At 38.3% G+C, this 26362-nt stretch overlaps 1 protein-coding gene across 11 annotated transcripts in view; it reads left to right on the forward strand.

Moving 5' to 3' along the window:
* The window catches only part of MBTPS2 (membrane bound transcription factor peptidase, site 2), a 103977-nt gene that overhangs the window by 31717 nt on the left and 45898 nt on the right, over nt 1-26362 (forward strand). For 7 of the 11 annotated variants that reach the window (XM_045471819.1, XM_045471815.1, XM_045471821.1 and 4 more), the window contains exons 8-13: nt 2285-2379; nt 2743-2938; nt 5320-5395; nt 6915-7133; nt 22722-22969; nt 24259-24408. In XM_045471819.1, the coding sequence (XP_045327775.1) occupies nt 2285-2379; nt 2743-2938; nt 5320-5395; nt 6915-7133; nt 22722-22761 (626 nt within the window). In that variant the 3' untranslated portion in view covers nt 22762-22969; nt 24259-24408. Of the gene's footprint in view, nt 1-2284; nt 2380-2742; nt 2939-5319; nt 5396-6914; nt 9823-22721; nt 22970-24258; nt 24409-26362 lie in introns of those variants that run through there. The other 4 variants (XM_045471826.1, XM_045471824.1, XM_045471822.1 and 1 more) reach the window with 4 other exon arrangements.

Below are 26362 nucleotides of genomic sequence, written 5' to 3' on the forward strand. Positions count from 1 at the left end.
ATCAAGTATCAGATGTAAATTTTCTAGATTTCTAATACAAAGGAAAGTGGCACAGAATGTCATATATGTATTCAATGTATACTGAGTTATCTACCTTATGTAAGATTGAGAAACTTTTTTCTCAAGGAGCTCACAGTCCAGTCAAAGACACAGAGCATTTGATAGGGATTAAGGAGTGTACCTGTGATGAGCACCGGGTGATGCATAGAAGTGTTGAATCATGATATTGTATACCTAAAAGTAATATTATACTATATGTTAACTAACTGGAATTTAAATTAAAAAAAAAAGCAGACCATGCCCACGTTATTACAGTACAAGGTTAATTGCAGTACAAGGTTAATTGTAGGTAATGACAGGAATTGGTGGGAATTGTGGGAGTTGGTGGTGGTCAGTCTTCACTGGGAAGATGAGAGCAGGTTTCATAGCATCACCCCTTGAGTTGGGCCTCAACAATGAGTCTAATTTCAGGAGGCCAAAATGGAAATAAACCTTGGCACCAGAACCTAGAAAGCAGTTAGGGAACTGCTAGTAATTTGGTTCAGCAAGATAATAGTATGAGATAAGATGAGAAAAAAAGCAGCAATCTTTCAGTTTTAGGCTATGGAATTTAGACGTTATTTGGGAGTAGTGCAGTCCTTGGAAAGTTTTGATCAGAGGAGTTACATTCTCATTGTTTTACTCAGGACGATGATTCTGAAGCATTTGGTATGTAGGAAAGGCTTGCGTATGCTAATAGGTGGTAAGCAAACAAGACTTCTTAGGATTCTTCAAATGGGTCAGGTGAGAAGTTAGAGCCTGCACTCAAATGCAAATATCTAGGAGAAAAATAATGAGGAGGTAAAAATTGGTGGGACTTGGCAACTGATCAGAGACAACCCTGAAACTGTAGCCTGGATTGGTAAAAAAAAAAAAAATCCTAAACAACTTTGTACTTTATACTTTACTATTAAGGGTGACAGATTATTGATTACAGGCACAGGTTTATCTGTACCATTTGCTACTCACAGTTTGCCTTCATATTTCAAATACAAATCCTTATTTAAAATTTAAACACCTATTCAATTATAAGAAAACAACAGAGAAAGAAAAAAGAAAACAAAACTGCCCACACAGCCAAGCAATGCAGAAGAGAAACTGATTTATCAGTTAGTTTGTTTCACCTGTTTTGTTCTTAATTTTATGTAGACCAAGGAGAGAGAGCCACAGTGGCTGGGGGGGATCCACTCTAACCAATACAAGATGTCTCCCTCAAATAACCTAGTTTAAAAAAAAAAACTGAAAACCAAACAACGACCGATGACTAAAATACAAAATCCTTGTACAATCATATTGCATATCAACTAAATTTTCCTGCCAGTGCTCTTGAAGACACACTTGTAATAGAAAAACTTTTTGTGGTACTAGAAAATGTACTTTTTTTGGTAGTTCTCTGGTAACTTTGCTCTTCAATCTGTCTTCCTTAGCACATCTATGGTAGCATACATATAAGATTCTAAGTTTAATTGGTCCCTGCTACACATCAGTTTATGCTTTACAGGTTTGATATGCTGAGTGCAGGAAACCTTCCAAAATAAACACATGGAATCATTTTTATTCCACCTATATCAGTGATTTAGTTTTCTTATTCTGCCCCAGATACAAGTGAGGGAGTACACCAAAAACCTTTGAAAAATAAATGAATAATGAGAATAAACAGTTACCCTGTTTGCATTGTCTTCCAAAAGTGGTAACTGGATTATTGGTATGCAGGCAAATATGTGTACATCTCTGGGGTCAGATTGGGCTGCCCTGATTTTATGAGGAAAGCCGTAAGGTAAGCAAGGAGGCAAGATAGATATTTGATCTAATGGGGATGTCTTTAGGGATGAGAGTCTTTTAGGCATCCTCTTGCCCACTCTGCTGAACTCAAGTAATACTGGATCAGTAGCATTAGGACAGCTAATAGTGGCTCATTAAATATTTGTGCTTGAGTAGCTGGAGTTACTGCAAAACTTACTGAGACCCTGGAACCCTAGCTTTATTAATAGGTAAGTTTATAGGAAGACAGAAATCTACGGTAAGTGCTGCTTCTTGATTTCAAACTGGACAAGTCTTTTTGTAATATCGTGTCTCTTTTTGTAACATAAAATCACTGCAGTGAGTAGCCTGTCAGACTGAACTAGGAACACACAATTGTTTCCAAATTCATATGCATTTTACTTACTCTTTTTGTCTTGAAAGCAAAATTTTCATTACAAATGTACTTCTATATAACAGATTCTAATTCACTATTTCTCTTTAGCATACAAACGGCTAGATGGTTCGACTGAATGTTGTAACAATCACAGCCTCACAGATGTGTGCTTTTCCTACAGAAATAACTTTAATAAGCGTTTGGTGAGTTGTCCCTGAAGCAATCTTGCTTGTCTGATATAATTTTTATAAAATAAGCATATAGAACTAAAATGTAATCTATGAACACTTTTCCCTTTTGTTTCATATCGTTTTATTAAAATTTCTATATTTCACTTGCCACATTTCATCTGAGAATCTTTAAAAATTTATAGGTATAATATCTTATTTGGCTGAAGTAGAATACTTGAATCTAATTTATACTAGGTGCACATAAATGGCATTTCTTTTAAATGAACTTTGTTCCTAATATGCTCTGTAACATGAAAGATACTGAGCACTGGAACTTGCTGTTTTTCTTGTTAGTAAATTATTTTGGGTATTGACTAATTAATATTTTACTCATAGCATACATGCCTACCCGCCCGGAAAGCAGTTGAAGCCACACAAGTTTGTAGAACCAATAAAGATTGTAAAAAAAGTTCAAGTTCCAGTTTCTGTATAATACCTTCTTTGGAAACTCATACTCGCTTAATAAAAGTGAAACATCCTCCTCAAATTGATATGTTGTATGTAGGCCATCCACTGCATCTTCATTACACAGGTGGGTACTTATTATGGTAGACCCTCAGAAAATCATTAAGATGTCATATATTCTTCATGGTAGAAACTCAGTACAAATCCTTGGGTTAATTTTATTTATTATAAATTTGACTACTTTTTAAGTCTTCTTAACTTGTTCTTCAGTATTGTATGAAATTTAGGCATTAGGAAAATAATCTGAATTTTATGAAACAAGGTGTAACTGAATCCCATGTCTGCCTATGGAGAGTGACTTATTTTCTTCACTACCATTTATGTCCAAGTCACATAGATGATCTCTCAGATGTTCTCTGAGAGTTTGTTAAACCTACCCAAGTTCCCAAAACAGTGGCAAGAGCAACATACCCCAAAGAATGCCGGGAGTTATAGTGGTAAGACTATAATTTATGCATAACACATGAATTTTATATTAATATAATTTTCATGTTTTTTATGTTTATTTTTTATTTTTGAGAGAGAGCGAGTTGGGGGGGGGTGGGCAGAGAGAGAGGGAGACAGAGAATCCCAAGCAGGCTTCCCATTGTCAGCATAGAGCCCCACATGGGGCCCAAACTCACAAACCATGAGATCATGACTGTAGCCATGATAAAGAGTAGGATGCCCAACCACCTGAGCCTCCCAGGTGCCCTAATGTTTATTTATTTTTGAGAGAGAGTGAGAGACAGAGAGGGAGAAAGACAGAGAGAGAGAGAGAAAGTACACATGCAAGCTGGAGAGGGGCAGAGAGAGAAGGAGACAGAGGATCCAAAGCAGGCTCCGTGCTGTCAGTGCAGAGCCCAATGTGGGGCTCAAACTCATGAACCATGAGATCATGACCTGAGCCAAAGTCATATGCTTAACTGACTGAGGTACCCAGATGCCCTTGAATATAATTTTCAGAACTGGGCTGGCATAATTGTTTTAACAGAGGCTACATTATTGGGACTAAATAGATAGCTTCTTCATATTGCTGAAGATCATATAGTCTAATTTTGTTGAACAAGATTTTTTTTAAGTTCCTTTTTTTATAATGGTTTTGTGGAAATATAATTCACATGCCATATATTTGAGCCTTTTAAAGCATACAATTGAAGGTTTTTTAATATATTCAGAGTTGTGCAACCATTACCACAATCTAGTTCTAGAATATCTTCATCACCCCAAAAAGAAACAGTATATTCACTATCAGTCACTTCTCATTTCTCCCCACCCCCAGTCCTTGGCAACCACTAATCTACTTTCTGTTTCTATAAGTTTGCCTAGTCTGCACATTTCATATAAGTAGGATATTTTGTGACTGACTTCTTTCACTTAGCGTAATGTCTCCAAGGTTCATCCATGTTGTAGCATGTCTCAGTAGGTCATTCCTTTTTATGGCAAAATAATATTCTGTTTAATGGACATATCACATTTTCTTTATTCATTCATCAGTTGATGGGCATGGGGGTTTTATATTACTCTTTAAAAGGCTGTCTCATTGTTTCATAGTCATAGCCTGTAACCTGGGTCATTCTTCTTCTTTATCAGTTTGACACTAAGTGACTCTAGAATGCAAATATTATTTTTTTAATGTTTTATTTCTTTTTGAGAGAGAGAGAGACAGAGTAGGAGCAGGGTAGAGGCGGTCAGAGAGGGAACATAGAATCGGAAGCAGGTTCCAGGCTCTGAGCTGTCAGCACAGAGCCCGACGTGGGGCTCAAACCCATGTGCCATGAGATCATGACCTGAGCCGAAGTCAGACACTCAACCGACTGAACCACCCAGGCACCCCTAGAATGCAAATATTAAATATATCCTCAACAAATGGAAAGGAAGTTCCCTTTTGGAATAATTCAGAACTATGTACTATGTAATTCAGAAATATGTACTATATGTTCTACCTAATTACAGAGAAATTTGTAAATGTTTTGAGCAAAAACAGGATTACGGAATGCACAGAGTGGAAGAGACCAAAAATTTCCCCTAGTCATAATCCTTGTTTTAGTAATGATTTAGTAAGAGAAAACCAAGACCAGAAAGAAGTTAAGTGGCATAATAGAGTAAATGTGATTTTCAGGTTATGCCTCTTTGAAGGATAAGGACTCTTCATAAATTCTGCCATAGTTTTTAAGTCAGTCTCTTTATTTGGTAGTCATGCTTGGTATATAGTCAGTTTTATATTATTCTTACCTCCAAATATAAGTACATACTGAGATATGAATTTCTGTATTCCACTATATTTATTAGATGTTCTAGAATAATTGTTTTTATATGTGGGGCATACAGGCTGCCTGCTTATGTTTGGGAAGAGCTTTCTCAACCAGTTTAATAGACTAGCCCAATTGTTGACCACATGGAAAATTTTATAATGCTGTTGCTTCTCTATATGAACAATATTCATTATTCCTTGTTTTTCTTTTTCAGTGAGCATCACCAGTTTTATCCCACGCTTCAACTTTCTAAGCATAGATCTGCCTGTGGTTGTGGAGACATTTGTCAAGTATCCTTTCTGGTGTAAAGAATGTTTTTAAACGGTGTTACTTGGAACGTGATTAGGCTTACCTTGAATAGAGCATGCATAGACCTTACAAGTGTCCATTGATTGGTAACAACTGAAAAAGAGACTTTAAAGTTGAAAAAGATCAGATTCTATATAGGAAGGAAGAAGTCAGAGGAAAGAGATTGCTCAGGGAAGGAGAAAAGTTAAGATATGGAAGGGAGGGAACCCAGAATATAATTTGAGAGTTGAATTTACAGATCTAAGACCTTTTTTAGTAAGTTTATAAAGAATGAAAGCTCAAAATGCCAGTGAGGTGATGAACTCTGCCCCTTGTGAACCTGTTACCTTGGACTAAGTGGAAGAATGCATAAGGGAGATCAAACTGGTTTCCACTACTAAAATAGCAATTCAGAGGACAAAATCTCACGTGTTCTTTAGCATATTATGTTGGAATATAAAACTTGACATTTTCTAAAATTTGTTATTATGAAGAATTTGAACACTTTGGAAGGGTTCTTTATTTTTGTCATTGTTTTTTCTTTTTTACCTTCTAGATTTTATTACTAAAAATGGATTTTTTTTAATTCCAGTATAGTAAACGTACGATATTATATCAGTTTCAGGTGCACAATACATATTTTTGTCACTTTTAAATCATTTTCATTTCCTTCCTCAATAATTTGCGAAAACATGAAAGGGAAAACAAATGAACAGTTAGTAAAAAATATGTACAATCAAGATAGTACCTTGTAGATTGCAGCTTTGTCTCAGAGATTTATGACATATATAAGCTTTTAGATGGCAGTAAAATACAGTTATATTTGTGTTACAGTTAATATTTATACTACTTATAGTGTACACTAGTTATAGATAATAGTAAAATAGAGTTGAAGGGGCCAAAATCCTTATGTTCCCTAAGATAAGGTAATACTTTGTAGGGATCAAAAAGTAATTTTCCTTTATTGCTAATTGCTTCCACATTCCTTTCTCTTGTTGTGTCATTAAAGTATTACAAAGACTCAGTCTTCCTTGGAGTTTGTTATAGATTGTCTTAGTTTACAAATGGTTGGCCCTTATTTTTCTAGCCAAGATTTTTGAGCTTTGAAATAATATGAATAATTTATTTTTTTTTCAACGTTTTTTAATTTATTTTTGGGACATAGAGAGACAGAGCATGAACGGGGGAGGGGCAGAGAGAGAGGGAGACACAGAATCGGAAACAGGCTCCAGGCTCTGAGCCATCAGCCCAGAGCCTGACGCGGGGCTCGAACTCACGGACCGCGAGATCGTGACCTGGCTGAAGTCGGACGCTTAACCGACTGCGCTACCCAGGCGCCCCATGAATAATTTATTTTAAATGGTAGAGATCTAGGAAGGAATGTCCTATACTTGTGGGCAGAGATTTAAAGAAAGCAGCTATAATCTCAAATCCAGCCCTAGTAAAACATTCTCTTCTGACTACCAGAAATGTGGTTTCTTCTCAGACCTCACAGTCGGATCCTTAACTGATTTTACCCAGGTACCTGATTTCCCTCTCAGGAGCTCTGGCTATTGTTAATGCAGTGCCCTGCTTTGCTTTGGATGGTCAGTGGATTTTAAACTCTTTCCTAGATGCCACCCTTACCTCAGTGATTGGAGACAATGATGTCAAAGATCTGATAGGATTTTTCATCTTGCTTGGTGGCAGTGTACTTTTGGCTGCCAACGTGACCCTGGGACTCTGGATGGTTACGGCACGGTAATATTTGCATTCATCTGGCAGAATGATCCTTGGTATGAAATATAAAGTGTTTCCTTAAAATTACATTTTAACTAACAACTTTAAGCTCCTCATGTATCAGAATATCCAAACTCTGGGATGGAGGATAAACAGAAGAAATGAAAGGCATAGTCTCTGACTACATTCTGATTTTAAAGATTGAACTTAACAAATTTCAGATGCTTGTGGAACAATTTCTAAACAAGTGAAAATTCATGTTAAACCATTTTGTGCAACTCCAGATCATGTTGCAGTAGTGTAAAGGAGAACAGAATTAGGTGGAATTAATTGGGGCAAACTTTTTGAAAAAACATCATGAATCCAGATTTGAAGAAGACCAGAATCTGGCCAAGTGGAAGGGTGAGCATTTTCTTGGCCTGTATCTCTTGTCCTTTGTCTTGTTTGAAAAGAATTTTAAGATTTAGTGGTGTATTATTTTGTACTCTGACAACTGAGGTCTGATTGCAGTTAATAAAATTCTATAAAAGTATCTGCTGACATGAAAGGAGAAATTTTTGTCAAATGATGCCAAATAAGTGAAAAAAGTAGGAAGTAGGGCCTACAATACCATGATGCATGTTTTGCCCCACAGGAATTGTCTCTTTGATGTGTCCCCATGCCCTCATAAAGCAGCATTAGCCTTAACATTTAGAGTGAGCTGAAAGAGGTGTCTTTCACTTGCAGCCTGTGAGCTGAGGAAGTTAAAGTTGAACCTCAGAACTGAGCCTGGTCTTCTAACAGATCACAAGACAGATCTGCTACAGTCCTGGTTACCATTCTCTACAAAGCTTTGAAGCTCGAAACCCTTCCAGGGTAGACATTTTCTCTTGTGCTGCTGGGGTTATCTGGGGCCTAGGTCCTGGGTTCCTGTCTTCAAGAAGCACCTACCTTAAGCTCTCAACCATACTTTGTCCTCACCAGCAGCTTCCATGTTTCTCTATATTAAGTAATTAAATGCCCAGGCCTTGCTTTCCATCTTTCCTCTAAGCTACCTCTATGGGTCCACGGAAGACTTGGTAGTACAGTGAGAATGGCTACACGGGAGTACAGATGTGGACTTGCCAGAGGCTGGGAACTGACTCTTGAGCCCAAAAGTGCCCTGAGTAGTTCAAGGTCTTTTGCACTGGAGATGCAGCCCTGGAAGATCCAGAAAGTCAACAGGCCACTGTGAAGCTATTGGTCTTCTAAGTGTATGAGCATGCAATTCTTTGATGAAAAATAAGTGCTTCTCTCATGCACTCAAGAACATTAACACCCATGTACCCAACTTCTTCACTAAGTGAGATATTCCATGGTGTTCACCTTTTTCCCATCATTGAGTTGCTCTTCAGGCACTAAAACTTTTTAATCATTTTTAAGAAACTCTTTAGACTGTATTACAAGTTTGCCTGCCTTCTTAAATAGAAATTATATATGGAGTATGTTAAGATGTTATTAATGACTTGAGGTCATCAGTTATTACCGCTATTAAAACCGTACACATTATTCGTTTATCCCAGAAAAAAAAAAAAAAACTTTTGTTGTGTTCTTCGGTAGATAGTCCTTTGGGATCAAAGACTGTTAGCAGAGTGAGCTCAGACCTGTTTAGGTAGTAGAGCCTGGGAAGTGCCATGAAATACTTGTATAATTAATTTGATTACATAAACTAAGCAATTTACTAATCAACATGTTGTATATGTGCAGGTCAGTTTTTTGAAACTGAGAAAAAAATCTTAATAGAGGAAATCCTACCCCTTCTTTCTCTGGGGAAAAAAAAACTAATTTTCTTGTAGAATTTGAACATCGTGGTCTGTTGCTCTCTAGGGTCAGGATTTGGGAACCACCCTTATTAGGATATTGAGCAGATCCATCGCATTTGTATAGAAATGACCTTATCATGCAAGAAAGGAAATGTTATCTGTGTCCAGCTTGACTGTGGGCACTTCTGGAGTAAGGACCATGTCATACTCATCTTTGCATCCCTGGGACAGTGCATGGGACATCATAAATACTTAATAAATGTGGTTGAATGGATGATGAATAGTGTTATTTATGGATTAGAAAAGCATGTTTCTATTTAAGCTACAAATAGTATTATTGAATACTGTATATATATGTTAACATAAAAAATAACTTGGAAGGTCTTTGTGTCCCATAAAGATATTATCATCTTTATGAAAATAATCCATTTTGATTTCTGTAGAGCAATTAGAAAAATGAATTATTTTAAGGATTTGAAGAAAATGTTCTTTCTGTGTTGTCACGTTGTTCAACAGTAAAACTTTATTTTCAGTGTTCCTACTCTACATTGTTTACATTTTCAAGAGGTTTTTTTTTAATCCCCTATAATCTGTATAGAAGGTATATATTTTTTCATCTCAGTTTGAAAAGACATGCAGTTAAACTTGACATTTTGATAATCGCCCTTATAGGTCATGGTCACCTATTCTAACAGCAAATTTCAAACAAGCACTTCATGGATACATGGCTCTCAGTCATCAGTTTGTCCTATGGTATTTATTGAACATCCACATACTAATTAATGGTGCACAGGTATTTTTTCCTGCAGATCTTGCGACTGTGCTGTAATTCATTCTTAGTATTTAACTTGAAGATACCATGGTTCCTGGCATTTGATGTTTAGCAATAAAAGAATAAATGTGTACCAGCATTGTATGTTTTACCATCATCTATGTGTTGTCTTTTTTCAAAAACTTTTATTCTTTTCTGTGAAAATTGTTCCCTTTACATTACACTATGATCTTTGTTGTTCTTAAATTCTTGATTCTAAAAGCAGCCTTCAGTTTTCACTCAAGCAACCTGTATATGAAAGTTGTTGCAGGCCACAGAAAGAAGGCTTTTTTTTTTTTTTTACATTTATTTATTTTTGAGAGACAGAGCACAAGTGGGGAGGGGCAGAGAGCGAAGGAGACAGAATCTGAAGCAGGCTCCAGGCTCCGAGCTGTCAGCACAGAGCGCGACACAGGGCTTGAACTCACAAACCCTGAGATCTTGACCTGAGCAGAAGTTGGACGCTCAACCAACTGAGCAACTCAGGCACCCCAAGAAGGCTTTTTTAAATGAGATTCCTGTGCTCTCTCTATTGTTTTGGAAATGGCCTGTTTATGGGTGAAGAAAGAGGACTATCATGTTTCCTTTCAATAGTGTCTGACAGAAGTCTTCTCTAAGTTAGTGTATGTTTCTTAGGAATTCATGGAAAAGTATTTCAACTCTGACATTTGATTGATCTTGACCTTTTGCTCTAGTACTTCCTCCCTTGTCCACAGAGCCAGGCTCTCCCACCCCCTTTCTCTCTCTCTCTCCCTGTCTCCCCTTTCCCTCTTTCCCTCCTCTCTCTCTCTCTTTCTCTCTCTCTCTCTCTCTTTCTAACTGCCCCCTCACACACATGCACATGTTCTCTTTCGAGATTACTTAAAGGCCAAATACAATAGGATGGAAATTTAGCCCAACTCTTGATTGGCTAGCCTCATTCCACTCCTTTTTGCCTCTGATTTCATTCTATTATAATTAAGAGCCACAAGGCTAGATGACTGATTATCTAAACCACTTTTTTTAGCAGCTTGAGATACAAGTAAATACCATAAAATTCACCTGTTTAATGTGTACAATTCACTGTAAACTATTTTTCTCTTAATGACTACTCAAACAATAGTATACATATGCTTTAGTGTAATCTAACATTTTAAGCAAATGAACATGTGATACAAGACTGAGAAGAAAGAAAATGTTTCATTTATTTCACAGCTTTTTGAACTCTGAAGTGGTTTTCAGTACTGGAAGTAAAGTTGAGTCACAAATTATTTTTAAGGTAAAGCATGTAGAGGGGTACCTGGCTGGCTTAGTCGGTGGAGGATGTAACTCTTGATCTCGGGGTTGTGGGTCATGAGGTCAAGCCCCACGTTGGGTGCAGAGATTACTTAAAAATAAAAACTTTAAAAAAGAAAAAAAGGTAAAGCATGTGGATATATTTTCTTTGATACAATAAGCCATTTTAATCAGTGTTTTTGCAAGCTACTTTTGCTGTTTAGGCCATAATAATTTGAATAATCCATTGTATATTTTATCAGACTATGGCAAATGAATTCAATGAAAGGAAAGCCTCTATTTCAAAACCTAATGCCACAATAGATTGTACTCAGGGTGGAGGTAGGAAAAAAATGGCTAAAGGAAGTTGCAATTCTAATTACCAATCAGGTTATATTGTCTAATTTAGTTTTCCATTGAAAAGAGAGAAAAACATCCTTATATCATAGTTTTATTTAGCTAAAGATTGATGGATATTCAATAGTTGTCCATTCTTATTAACTGACCATTTCTCACAGTTTTCTACTGACATGCTCCTGACACCTGAGAGGAGGGAGAACACAGAAAGGTCTAAGAGCAGAACCCTGTAACTGTCTGTCTATCCTACAAAATTGAAGTCTTGTTTTGTCTTACATTTATGTAAATTTTACACTCCATTCATCAGTATCATAAAGCCAGTTCTCTTAAAGACGTGAAGCTCTAAACTGCAAAATAATTAGATGCTAAGAATATTAAGATTTTTTTCATGTCTAAAACACATTGGTGGAAAGTAGTTTATAATAGCTGGTCTGTAGACTAGTGACAGTCTATGATGGTGTTATTATCTGTTTGTAGTGAAAGGAGAAAAATTATGTTGTATCTAATCACAAAATAAGGAAAATGTTCTTGTGTTGTTAGAAAGTGCCTGCTGCCCTTTATCAAAGAGCTTTCCTTTATTCAGATTATGGAAACACATACTTAAGTTCACTTAGCACTTCTAGATTGCTCTGCAGAATGTCTCTCTAGAACTGACATTCATCAGCAGGGCATGAGGATTCCATGTTTCCCTATGCCCTTTCCTCCACCTGAATTGTCTGACTTTCATGTTCTCACAAATGTGTTGGGTGCAAAATGGCATTTCCTTTTAATTTGCATTTCTCATATTAATAAAGTTGCACATCCATATACTTGTTTAGCCATTTAGATTTTTCATTTTGCCAATTGCTTCTTGATATCCTTTGCCTAGTTTTCCATTGAGTTTACTAAATTTTTCTTGCTGATCCATAAGAATTTTTTGTATATTCTAGATTAGGGGGTCAACAAATTGCAGCCTGCAAGCCAAATCCTGCTTACCACCTATGTTATAAATAAAGTTTTCTTAGAACACAACCACATTCGTTCATGTTTATACTGTATATGGCTGCTTTCATGCTACAACAGCAGAGTTGAGCAGTTGCAACAAAGACCATATCACCCAGAAATCCTAAAATATTTACTGTCTAACTGTTTACAGAACAACCCATGTTCTAGATATCATCTCTTGGCCATGTTAGATGTTGCAAATAATTTTTCCCAGTCAGCCACCTGTAAATTTTATTTATAAGGTTTTGTTGTTGAACAAGTATCTTTAGTTTGATGTAGTCAAATACATTAATTTTTTGATTCATTATCTGTGTTTTGTGGGTATTACTGAAAAAGTGCTGTCCTTCCCAAAGTCACAGTAATATTCTATACAGTTTCTTCTATTTGCTTTAGAGTTATACTTTCACAATGAGATCTTTGATTTCTAGAATATATAGTGTGGGGTACCTGGGTGGCTCAGTTGGTTGGGTGACTGACTTCGGCTCAGGCCATGATCTCGCAGTTTGTGAGTTCGAGCCCCCCGTCGGGCTCTGTGCTGATTGCTCAGAGCCTGGAGCCTGCTTCGGATTCTACCTCTCTCTACCCCTCCCCTGCTCATGCTCTGTGTCTCTCTGTCTCTCAATAATAAATAAGTGTTAAAAAAAATTTTTTAGAATATATGGTGTGAGGTAGGAAATCCAGGTTTACTTTTCTATATAGCATGAACTATTTTATAAAATAGCTGTTAACAGTATTTTCTATAAGATTGTTAAAGAAGTTTACATGAAGTTCTTAATATGGTACCTGGCATGCTCAAGATATTACGTACTTAAATTACTTATTTTCAGAATGCAGAATTATGACATAAATTTGCCCTCGTATCCCCATCCATACTGGTGTTCGATCCTGCCTCCTTCTGGTATGCCTTCTTGGCTTCCACTGCCTTCAGGCTAGCTCTGATTGTCCAGAGTGTCTTCCAAGACTTGACCCTTTTTAATATTTCTTCCTCCAATCAAAATAAACCAAAACTCATCATATTTAAGATGTTGGCTAAAGATTTTGCTCACTGAAACTATTCAAAATAACCTGCGTTTGTGGGTATGTTCATTGATAATAACTTAGGCATTTAAATCTGATCTTACCCAAACAATATCTTAACTGAGAAGGAGGCACTGTGACAAGCCATTATGAGAGAATTTGAGGTAGAATGGACTTTGAGAACTACATCAGACAATAGAAAACTACCCCCTGCATAGTTTGGGATATTGCATTTCAGAATAAGCTGTTTTTTTAATGTTCATTTTGTTTTGCATTAATTAGTTAGAAAAGAGGCTAAACTTTCTTTTTTAATGTGTGTTGTTTTGTAGATTTTTCTTATCCACATCCTTTGTCCGTATTTTCCTGCAATAATCATCACCTTCTTATTACTTCTCATTACTACAGACTCATATTTGTTCTGAGGCTTTGCAAACATATTTGACCATACCTCAGCTTCTTTTCCAGGTTCCTGACTTTAATACTTTATTCCTATTTATTGTTTTCTTCCCTTTCAATTTGTTTCCATCCTTTAATGGCGTCTAACTTTTTTCCTAGGCTGTATGTATCACCAGAAATCTACAACGGGAGGTAGCACTTTGCAATTTACAGATTGTCCATGTCTCCACTCCAGGGCACCCCCTTTTCTGTTATGGAAATACCTGGGGGAAACAAGTTGGTAATCGGGAGTTTGCTTGGAGAGTATAGAATTGGAGCAGGAGAGAGCTAATGTGATTTCCTTGGCCTTTATAGAAAAATAATTTTCTTACTAAAAAAAGAAAGGGGGGGTGCACCTGGGTGGCTCAGTCGGTTAAGCATCCGAATTCAGCTCAGGTCATAATCTCATGCTCTGTGAGTTCAAGCCGCGCATTGGGCTCTGTACTGACAGCTCAGAGCCTGGAGCCTGCTTCAGATTCTGTGTCTCCCCGTCTCTCTGCCCCTCCCCTGCTCATGCTCTGTCTCTCTCTGTCTCAAAAATAAATAAAAACATTAAAAAAAAATTTTTTTAATAAAAATTAAAAAAATAAAATAATAAAGAAAGGGGCACGCACCTGGGTGGCTCAGTCATTTGAGCATCTGACTATGGCTTAGGTCGTGATCTCACGGTTCATGGGTTTGAGCCCTATGTTGGACTTGATGCTGACAGTGCAGAGCCTGCTTCAGATTCTCTGTCTCCCTCCCTGTCTCTCTGCCCCTCCCCAGCTTGCATTCTCTAAGATTAAAAAAAAAAAGGTACACATTTATTATATAAAACATGTTAATGAAAGTAAATTGTAATTGAAAAAATAGGATTATATTATACATTAACTGGTAAACTGCTTTTTAAACTTGATGTAAGCATTTTTCAATGTTATTAATATTCTAGTGTCATTGAAATGGATATATAATATTGCAGCATTGACTATGCCGTAATTTTCTCTTTTCTTTTTTTTTTTTTTTTAAGTAAGGTCTACACCCAACCTGGAGCTTGAACTCACAACCCTGAGATAAAGAGTCACATGCTATACCAACTGAGCCAGCCAGGAACCCCTGAATGTGCCATAATTAACCGACCCCTATTATTTCCAATGTTGCAATGTTATAAACAAAGCTGTGAGGAATATCCTTATAACTAAATCTTTTGGCATATCCAAGATTTTTTGGATAATTATAGAAACTCTTAAGAAAATCTTAAAGGAGGGGCGCCTGGGTGGCGCAGTCGGTTGAGCGTCCGACTTCAGCCAGGTCACGATCTCGCAGTCCGTGAGTTCGAGCCCCGCGTCGGGCTCTGGGCTGATGGCTCAGAGCCTGGAGCCTGTTTCCGATTCTGTGTCTCCCTCTCTCTCTGCCTCTCCCCCGTTCATGCTCTGTCTCTCTCTGTACCAAAAATAAATAAAAACGTTGAAAAAAAAAAAAAAAAAAAAAGAAAATCTTAAAGGAAAAATTACTATCTTTCAAATGTGAACATTTTATATATACATACTGCCTTGTTGCATTTACATTTTTTCCTCTTAATTGGATATGTGAGAATGGCATCTCATTTTAATTTGCATTTCTTTGATTAGAAAAAAGGTTGAACATTTTAAAATGTATTTATTGGTCATTGTATTGTTTTTGTTTGTCCCCATCTTTTGCCCATTTTTCATGGAAGTGATTATTGTCTTACTGCTTTTCATCATAAGCTCCATTCTACTATTTGATTTCTTACATGTGAATAAATTAAAACCTCATTTAATGGGGCGCCTGGGTGGCTCAGTCAGTTAAGCTTCTGACTTTGGCTCAGGTCGTGATCTCGCAGTTTGTGAGTTTGAGCCCTGCGTCAGGCTCCACACTGACAGTGTGGAGCCTGCTTGAAGTTCTCTCTCTCCCTCTCTCTCTGCTCCTCCACTACTTGCATGCTCGCTTGCTCTCTCTCTCTCAAAATTAATTAATTAATTGATTAAAAACCTCATTTAAGGGGTGCCTGGGTAGCTTAGTCAGTTGAGCATCTGACTGTGGCTCAGGTCATGATCTCATGGTTCATGAGTTCGAGCCTTACATCAGGCTCTGTGCTGACAGTTTGGAGCCTGGAGCCTGCTTCCAATTCAGTCTCCCTCTCTCTCTGCCCCTTCCCTGCTCATGCTCTGTCTCTATCTCTCAAAAATAAATAAACATTAAAAAATTAAAAAAAAAAAAGAAAAACAACCTCATTTAAGTCTAATGCTAATGTTTATTTTTATGTTTTTATATATCATGATCTCTCAAGCTTTGCCTTATATTTTCCACCTTTGGTGAAATGTTTTCAAATGCTTCTAAAGATTTTATAAATATTCACAAATATTTTATGATAGTTTTATGATTTTGGTTTTTCAAACATGTCATCTTTAATTTACGTGCACTCTGTCTTGATGTTGGTGCCGAATAGGGATAGAACCTTGTGTTTTGTTATCCCCAAATGTTTAGCCAGTCATACATCTCAAAGGAGATTTTTTTCTTTTTAATGTTTTAATTTTGAGAGAGCACGAGTCAGGAGGAGGCAGAGACAGAGCGGGACAGAGAATCTGAAGCGGGCTTCACGCTGACAGCAGCAAGCCCAATGTGGGGCTTGAACCCATGAACCAAACCATGAGATCATGACCTGAGCCAAAATCGGAGGCTCAACCCACTGAGCCACCCAGGTGCCCCTCAAAGGAGATGGTTAGTCTTAGGAGATTTTTTTTTTAGAGAGATAGAACGAGCAGGAGACAGGCAGAGGGAGAGAGAGAGAGAATCCAAAGCAGGCTCCAAGCTCAATGCAGAGCCCGATGTGGTGCTCAAACTCAAGAGCCATGAGATCATGGCCTGAGCTGAAGTCAGATGCTTTACTGACTGAGCCACCCAGGTGCCCCAGGCAATCTTAAGAGATATTTCATGCCAAGAGGAAGAGACATAAATTTATATCCTTTGGAGAGAAAAGATACAATAAGTGAAATTATCTCTCACTTGATAAATCATTCTTATGTGTATAGGATGCAACTATTATTTACTTTTTCAACTTAGTAATACAGGGAATTGAGAATATATCTCATACTTTAGTTGAAAAGAGTCCTTAAAACATTTTTTCCCCTAAGGTGTTTTTATTTTTATTGAAATAGTGTTTCTCATTCCTAAGCAGTATAGATTAGCATCTGGAGATTATCCTTAATATATATCATTATCTAAAGATAATCAACTTCTTAATCAACTTCTTAATGAAAATACTTTTTTGCTTCTTGGATGTTCAAGTTTAAAATTTTCTCTCTGTAGGTTATTTAATATTAGTCTTTAAAGGCTAAAAAAACTGGGGCGCCTGGGTGGCGCAGTCAGTTAAGCGTCCGACTTCAGCCAGGTCACGATCTCGCGGTCCGTGAGTTCGAGCCCCGCGTCGGGCTCTGGGCTGATGGCTCGGAGCCTGGAGCCTGGAGCCTGTTTCCGATTCTGTGTCTCCCTCTCTCTCTGCACCTCCCCCATTCATGCTCTGTCTCTCTCTGTCCCAAAAATAAATAAACGTTGGAAAAAAAAAAATTTAAAGGCTAAAAAAACTACCTTTGGAATAGACATCCTGATTTTAAAGTAAGTATCTTATCTTCATCTGTTTTAATTATATAATGATTAAGTTTGGAACACTGCATTAATCATAATTTAAAATCATGAAGATAAGAGGTAATGAGGATACTATGAATTTGTATTTTGTTTCTTGTAAAATTTAAACAAGTGTGCTTTTTTCCACATTTAAAATGTTTTTCTTCTGAGATCACTGTAGTTGGTTTTTAAATTTGCTAGATCTTAGAATATGACTCTTGTAAATATGCTACTCTAAGAGATGCTTATTGAATTAGAAAGTTTCCATTTTTCTTGCTTATCCCCATTCTGTAGTCACTAGAACTGATACATATATTCTTTCATTCATTTAAGAAATATTTATTGCTCACTTACTGTGTTCTTGGCACTATTCTGGCCTCTGGGGATACAGCAATAAACAAGACAATTTTTCTTTTTTGTATTTTGTAAGGAAAAATACCATTTGTTTTTAAATTTTTTTTTTAACGTTTATTTATTTTTGAGACAGAGAGAGACAGAGCATGAACGGGGAGGGGCAGAGAGAGAGGGAGACACAGAATCGGAAGCAGGCTCCAGGCTCTGAGCCATCAGCCCAGAGCCCGACGCGGGGCTCGAACTCACGGAGCGTGAGATCGTGACCTGAGCTGAAGTCGGACGCTTAACCGACTGAGCCACCCAGGCGCCCCCCATTTGTTTTTAAAATAAATATAGGGACGCCTGGGTGGCTCAGTCGGTTAAGCGTCCGACTTCGGCTCAGGTCATGATCTCACAGTTTGTGAGTTCGAGCCCCGCATCATGCTCTGTGCTGACAGCTCACAGCTTGGAGCCTGCTTCAGATTCTGTGTCTCCCTCTCTCCCTGCTCCTCCCCCTCTCACACTCTGTCCCTGTCTCTCTCTTTCAAAAATAAATTAACATTAATAAAACAATAAATATAAAATATATGCTAATCACTACTAAGTGTTTCAGGCATGGGGTAGCAAGAGATTAAGCCAAGAAAGTTATCAGAAGCCAAGTCTTAGAAATATGTTATGGACTTTAGCCTAATTGCAAATGGGGAGTCATTGAAAGTTTCAAGCAAGAGAGGGCCATAATCAGATTTGCATTTCAGTGGATCACCTTGACTGAGGATAAAGCATAGATTGGTGGGAGGCAAGTCTGGTGGCAATGAAATTGGTCAGGAGACTATTTTCGTCATTTAGGCAAGTGCTGATGATCTTGGCAGTAGAGGTTTGAAAAAGAGAAGAGGACAAACTCAAAAATAGGATCCACTGTATTTGATGGTTTCGTGTAGTTTAGGTTCAGGAAGGAGTCAAGAAGACTTCAGGTTTCTGGCTTGGACAATTAAATGATGGCAGTGCCATTAACAGCCAGGGAACAGCAGAAAAAGAGCAGTTCACTTTGGAACTTTTGAGTTTGACTGCCTGGGAGAACTTCAAGTGGATTCTTGGATACTGTCAGGAACTCAGTAGAAATTAGTTGGAGACACCATGTATGAGCTGATGCACTCCAAATATGTAATCCAACCTATGGGAATGGATAGTCTGGGGAGAAGATAGAAGAATGAAAAGGAAAAAGAAGGTATGCTGGAATAGAGCTCTCAGGAACACCGGCATTTAGGTTTAAAAAGGTACAAGGAAGAGGAAAAAATGAGCTTTAGAAAATTAGGAAGAAAACCACAAATGAGAGTTTGGTATTAGAGAAACAAAAGGGAAGAGAATATATCAAGAACATGTCAATAAGATGAGATGTTACTGAGAGAGGCTGCCAAATGTCCTTGGGCTTTAGCAGGAGTTTATAGGCACTCTTGAGAGCGCAGCCCCAGTGCATCAGGGAAAGCTGAGCCAGGTTGTAGTGGGTGGAGGAATGGTGGGGTGGGGTGGGGGGTGGGGGGTGGGGGAAGTGGCTGCAGGGAGAGACTGCAAATGCAGAAAATGCAGTCAAGAAGTTTCATTTGGAAGGCGTGTGAAGAAAGCTCATGGGACTCGGTGAAGGATGTAGAGGAAAGCATCGTTGTCATTGTTTTAGCAGTGGGAAAATCAATGGTATGTTTTTGGTGCTGATGGGAAGAACCCATCAGGAGATGGCATCTAGAGCACAAGTAGAGTAGTAAGTAGTCTTCAGCAAGAGGGATGCCCTTTCTAAGAGGGGGAAAGAGGAAACACAGATGCAGATACAGTTATCTTGAATCCTAAGTGTCTAGAACAGTGCTTGGAAGAGAGTAGACACTCCAGAAATCTTTGTGGAGTAAGATGGAGTCCTCACATAGCTGCAAGGAACAGTGGAGCCAACCTCACTTCTAGGTAAGACATACTGGCAGAGGCACTTGAACAGGTAGGTACAGAATGCTCAGCTCTGAGATAATAGCATTGAATTTCCTGATTTGAGAATGTTCTTTTTTTACCTAAGTTCTCAGGAAACACAGGGCTGAAGTATAGAATTTGAAAGGGTCCAGAATAAGGCACTGTGGCCTAAAAAATGATTTTGAGCTGAAGGCATTTGAGTTCCTAAAATGCCTTACCTGCCTAAAAGCAAAGCTTCCCAAAGGAATTCAATTGTCATCAGCCTCCTCCTCAGAAGTACCCCTAATCTTCTCAAGCAGACATTGACACAAAACTATCACATCTTCCACCAGTTCTTCTGAGGGCCTATTCATCTCTCCAAAAAGTCATTTGTTTTTTCATAAGTGCCCTTCCTTGTCCTTCTAAGAAGTCATTTATTCTGCCAGAAGTGACCCTCTGTCCATACTCATCCCCTATTTGATGGCAGATAAGCCCCACATTCTAACTACCTTGAATCGCAATTCTTTGTGAACTCCTGTGCGCATGTGTAAATCTCTTTTCTCTTGCTCATCTGTCTTTTGTCAGTTTCATTTGCAGGCATCAAATCATTAACCTTAGAGGGTAGGAGGAGGGGTGCCTGGGTGGCTCAGTCAGTTAAGCATCAACCTCTTGAGGTTCAGCATCAATCTCTTGGCTTCTGCTCAGGTCACAATCATGGTTCTTGAGTTTGAGCCCCACCTGGGCTCTGTGCTGACAGTGCGAAGCCAGCTTGGGATTCCCTTTCTCTCCCCCTTGCACATTCTCTCTTTCAAAATAGATACACAAACATTTTTTAAAAGGGGGTAGAAGGAAAAGTTTTTTTTCTCTCTGATAAAGTGGCATGATGTTTTAAACTTCCTCTCAGATGGTTCACAGAGATAGCAAAGCCACTATGGCAAAATATTGGGAATTGTTGAATCTGGATAAAGGGCATGAGGGAGTAATTTGTACTCTTTTTTTCCTTTGTACTCTTCCTGAAACTTGCTTGAAATTGTTTCAAAATAAAAAAAAAATTATTTTAAAAAAGAAGCAGCTTCTGCATTTATTATCATCTCTACTTTTTCATTTTCTATTTTATTCTATTTCCAAGTTCAACACTTTTTATTTTCCAACTTAACTATGAATGGGAATAAGGAACTTGAGAGAGAGAGCTGCTTTTTGGGTTCAGGCAAATTATATCTCTATGTCTCAATTTCTTTTTGAGAATAATACCTTCAAAACTATGCTATGTTAACTGAAATAATCACACAGCAATCACACAGTAAATGTTGTTCCTTCCCTTTCCAGGACCAATTCAAATCACAATGCCCTTATGAAACCTTCCCTCATCACCTCCATGACAAAACTTACTTTGTATTGCACCATACATTTAACTAAGTGGCTTTTTCATACATTACATCTTTCAGTTCTCCCAATAACCTTACAACCATTTTCTTTGTCTTATAGATTAAAGACATTTAATGGAGTTAAATGACTTGGCTAGGGTCAAACAGTCAGTCAGTAAAAATGCAAGGATGAGAACCAGGTTCTTTTCGTCCTAACTCTTGCGTTCTTTGTTTTACTGTAATTTGACATTTTTCTTCAAGTGTTTTTTTTTAATTATAGTAAAATATACCATAATTTACATGACATAAAATTTGCCATTTTAACCATTTTAATTGTACAGCATTAAGTACATTCATATTGTCATGCACATTATCAGTACTGTTCATCTCCAGAACTCTTCATCTTGCAGAACTGAAACTCCATCCCCATTAAGCAGTAATGCCCATTCCCCCCTGTGCCCCAGCCCCTGCAAACCATCATTTTACTTTGTGTCTCTAGGAGTTTGACTATTCTGGGTACCTCATATAAGTGGAATCATATTTGTCCTTTTGTGACTGTCTTATTTAACTTAGGCTAATGTCCTCAAGGTTTATCTATATTGTAGCCTATGTTCTTCCCAAGTTTTATAAAAATCTGTGCTTCTGGCATTCACCTGTGACTTAATGTGCCCTATTTCATTTCCCAGTTTATAAACTCCTTGAGGACTGTAACTCTGCTTATTCTTGGCATGGCCACCCTCATAGTGCCTGGTTCATAACAGTAGTCACTGAGCTCTCTTGACTGGACGGCTACCAGCCATTCTAAAGTAGAAAGTGATCCTCCTCTTATATTGTCCATCCCAATTTCATGCCTCCTCTCAGCTGCTGGAGACAAGGAAATGGATGAGCATAATTGTTCTATTATTGCAGTGGAAGGCCAGATATAACACCAGAAGTTTCCCTGGGTAGGAAGGATGGCAGAAACATGAGTTTTTGTCATGTACAGTTAGCTCCCTGCTCACTGTAAAAATCATATATGCAATATTCTTTCAAAGAGGAAGGGGGTGGGGTGTCTGGGTGGCTCAGTCCGTTAAGCATCCAACTTCGGCTCAGGTCATGATCTCACGGTTTGTGAGTTTGAGCCCTGCATCAGGCTCTGTGCTGCCATCTCAGAGCCTGGACCCTGCTTCAGATTCTGTGTCTCCCTCTCTCTGTGCCCCTCCTCCACTCACGCTCTGCCTCTTTCTATCTCTCAAAAATAAATAAAAATGTTTAAAAAAAAGATTTTAAAAATAAAAGTAAAAAAGAAAGAAATCTTTTAGTATTATGATGTAAGTGAGAGTTTCGTAATGTTTTTTTCCTCCCCTGAGAAAAATAAAAGTGACTCATCACATTATGGTAAGAATGAACTCTTTGGATGATTGATCATCCATCCTTGATGTTATCTGAGGATGAAGTCGCATTTGACTTGTCATGCTAATTATTACATAGTTCCTATAAACATTAAAGGACAAAACGAGGAGAAATGGAATAAGAAATATTTTGAGTCCAGGTTTTAGCTCTGCCACCTACTAGTGACTTTCAGAAGGGGAAGACTTTGCAATCCCTTCTCACTAGCACACCCATGCTTCCACCTCTGTGGAGTGGCAGAACTTCAAGGGCAAACATGGCTTCAGAGCCCAAGAGAGAATGTAATGTGGTCAGGAGCAGCCCCAAGAAACTCAAAGACCTTCATCTTATCTGACAGGAGATGCTGCTGGACCACATGCCACCAGTCCCACTCCTGAAGCAGAATGTTCAAGGAGTGTGTCCGAAAAGCAGAAGCTGGCTGCTCCAAGGAAGAAAGGCTATGCTTCAACCAGCCTCGCTCTACTTGAAGAAAGGGCTCTCCCAGAAGAGAGGCAACCTGAAGGATTCACCCAAGTGTTTCTGAGCCAGGACCTCTAGCACACTTTGGACAGTGGTGGCATAAAATAATTGGAGGCAACCTGAAAAGTAAAGTTGTCGAATATACTAAATGACTTCCCTCTGTGTGTCTACAAAAGCCCCAGTAGCACATTTTTCAAATATGCAAGCTCTGAGGAGAATAGGAAACATACGGAATTTTAAAGGACCTCCCTTACTAAAGGGAAATCAAGCAGGCTTTTATTTTGGCAACATACTTATAACCTTAATCTACTTGTGGTTGTTTTATGTAGTATAAGATATTTGTCATACTGGATTGGGTTTATTAAATCTCATTTTTTTTCATTTTTCATTCTCAAATCAAAATGGGAAATGTAGAGAAGAGGTAGCTATTTAGAATGCTCAAAGGGGCTTCTGGGTGGCTCAGTTGGTTCAGCCTCCAGTACTTGATTTTAGCTCAGGTCACGATCTCACAGTTCGTGAGTTCAAGCCTGGCAACGGGTTCTGCGCTGACAGCATGGAGCCTGCTTGGGATTCTCCGTCTCCCTCTTTCTCTCTCTGCCTCTCATGCACGTGCACACTTGCTTGCTCTCTCTCAAAAATAAAACTTAAAAAAAAAAATAAAGCTAGAATGCTCGTAGAACTTTGATAACATCACAGGTTTTTATTTTTTTATTTTTTTATATATAATTTATTGTCAAATTGGTTTTCATACAACACCCAGTGCTCATCCCAACAGGTGCCATCCTCAATGCCCATCACCCATTTCCCCCTCTCCCCCACCCCTCCATCCACCCTCAGTTTGTTCTCTGTATTTAAGAGTCTCTTGTGGTTTGCTGCCCTCCCTCTCTGTAACTTCTTTTCCCCCTTCCCCTCCCCCCTGGTCTTCTGTTAAGTTTCTCAGGATCCACATATGAGACATCACAGGTTTTGAGACTGAGGAACATTCTCCCAAAATATCAATTGGCACACACTTTTGGTGGCCTACTAAAAAGCCATTCCTCTCTTTTACCTGCCGGCAAGGTCTGCCTTCTATAATAGAGAATAAAAATGCCAGATACTCCCTCTCCTACCCTCTTCACAGGTAATGCTGGCCATGTGGCTGAGGTTTGGTCAGTGAGCCTTTCAGCAGCACTCTGTCTAGATGCTTCTGGAAAGATTTTCCATCCTGATGAAAACAAGATATTCAAGTAGAGCTTTCTTTCACACCTCTTCCTTCCAGTCATTTCATAGGCTATTTGAGCAGTGGACACCATATTGCAGCCAGCCTTTCAGCAGCACTCTCTCTAGATGCTTCTAGAAAGATTTTCCATCCTGATGAAAGCAAGATATTCAAATAGAGCTTTCTTTCACACCTCTTCCTTTCTGTCATTTCATAGGCTATTGGAGCTGTGGAGACCATATTGCAGCCATTAAGCAGTAGAGAAAAGCAAACATGCTGAGAACGGCAACATATGGGAATGGAAAGAGCCTGGGTCACTGACAGCACTGTTTAGCTCAGGATGACCATCTACCTCTAAGCTTGTTAGGTAAGACAATAAAACTTCCTGTTATATCTGCCACTCTTAGTTGGGTATTGTTATTCACAGATGAAAGAAAGCATCTTAACTGATTCAGGAAGATTTTAAATACAGTTCAGAGGAAACTATTTTACACCAAATATTTACTAATTCTCCCTCACATATTGAGAAGGCATGTTAGTGAACATAAGCATATGAGAAAGTCCTTATAACATTGGGTTAAAGGGAGGCTCCCAGGGGCGCCTGGGTGGCTCAGTAGGTTGAGCGTCCGGCTTGGGGTCAGGTCATGATCTTGCAGTTTGTGAGTTCGAACCCCGTGTCGGGTGCTGTGCTGACAGCTCAGAGCCTGAAGCCTATTTCAGATTCTGTGTCTCCCTCTCTCTCTGCTCCTCCCCCGCTCCTGCTCTGTCTCTCTCTCTCTCTCAAAAATAAATATTAAAAAAAAAAATTTAGGGGCGCCTGGGTGGCTCAGTTGGTTAAGCGGCCGACTTCGGCTCAGGTCATGATCTCACAGTCCGTGAGTTCAAGCCCCGCGTCGGGCTCTGTGCTGATGGCTCAGAGCCTGGAGCCTGTTTCGGATTCTGTCTCCCTCTCTGACCCTCCCCTGTTCATGCTCTGTCTCTCCCTGTCTCAAAAATAAATAAAAATGTTAAAAAAAAATTTTTTTTTTAATTTAAAATAAATAAATAAATAAATAAATAAATAAATAAATAAAGGGAGGCTCCCAGCATAGAACCCTGAGGGTTGATCTGGTGATGTCTCAGGTTTTGTTGTTCATAATGTCTGAGAAAAGACATACTATAACAGTGAAAATGTATGTTAGGAAAATTTTTTGGTTTAGCCAAATTTATTGACACAATTATTGGAAAACCATTCAAAAATAATTGGTTTAGGTTTTTAGAGCAAAGATGACTGCCGATCTTAATTATTCAAGATTTTTCTTAAGGATTTAATTCAAATGTGTCATTTATTCTGATTGTAATGAGAATTTTATTAAAAAATTTTTAATGTTTATTTTGAGAGAGAGATAGAGCATGAATGGGGGAGGTGCAGCGAGAGAGGGACCCGATGCAGAGCTCGAACTCACGACCTGAGCCAAAGTCGGACGCTTAACGGACTGAGCCACCCAGGAGACCTGTAATGAGAATTTTAAATTGTCCTATTTGAAATGCCATTTAAATTTTCAAGATTGAAAATAGAATTTATAAACAAAGCAGCTTTGAAATTGTTTCTGTAATGCCTTAGAGAACTCAGATATCTGACCTTATATTACACTTAGTAAAACAGAAAAGGCCATTTGCTGATAAAATATTGTCATTCACAGATAATTACATTACGTAGATTTACGTAATGTATGTGGAACCCACACATTGTATTTATAGATTTGGAAAACTTTATACTTAGCAATTGTCCATTTTACTTCTCCATTTATTTGTTGTGATAAGACATACAATTTTCCCAAAATGTGTTAGATCAAGTTGAACAAATGAAATTAATATGAAAATATCTATTAAAGGATGTTAGTGTCCAAGCTGTCCATCTTTTCTGTCTGTCATCCATCTGGACATAAAAGAGTTTGTTAAATAGAATTAAATATACCCTATGTACCACACCAGTGGTTCTCAATCAGGAAGATTGTATCCCCTAGGGAACATTTCACAAAGTCTGGAGACACTTTTGATTGTCACAACTGGGGAGGGAGCAGGGTGCCACTGGCATCTGGCGGGTAGAGGCCAAGGATGCTGCTAAACATCCCACAATGCACAGGACAGCTCCCCAAAAGAAAGAATGATCCTGACCCAAAATGTCAATAGGGTTGGAAAACTCTGGTCTACAACAAACACTTTGATGTTTAAAATATAATACAGGGGTGCCTGGCTGGCTTAGTCAGTAGACCATGTGACTCTTGATCTTGGGGTCCTGAATTCAAGCCGCACATTGGGGGTAGAGTTTACTTTAAAAA

The sequence above is a fragment of the Leopardus geoffroyi genome, chromosome X (genome assembly GCF_018350155.1).
Source record: "Leopardus geoffroyi isolate Oge1 chromosome X, O.geoffroyi_Oge1_pat1.0, whole genome shotgun sequence".
NCBI lineage: Eukaryota > Metazoa > Chordata > Mammalia > Carnivora > Felidae > Leopardus > Leopardus geoffroyi.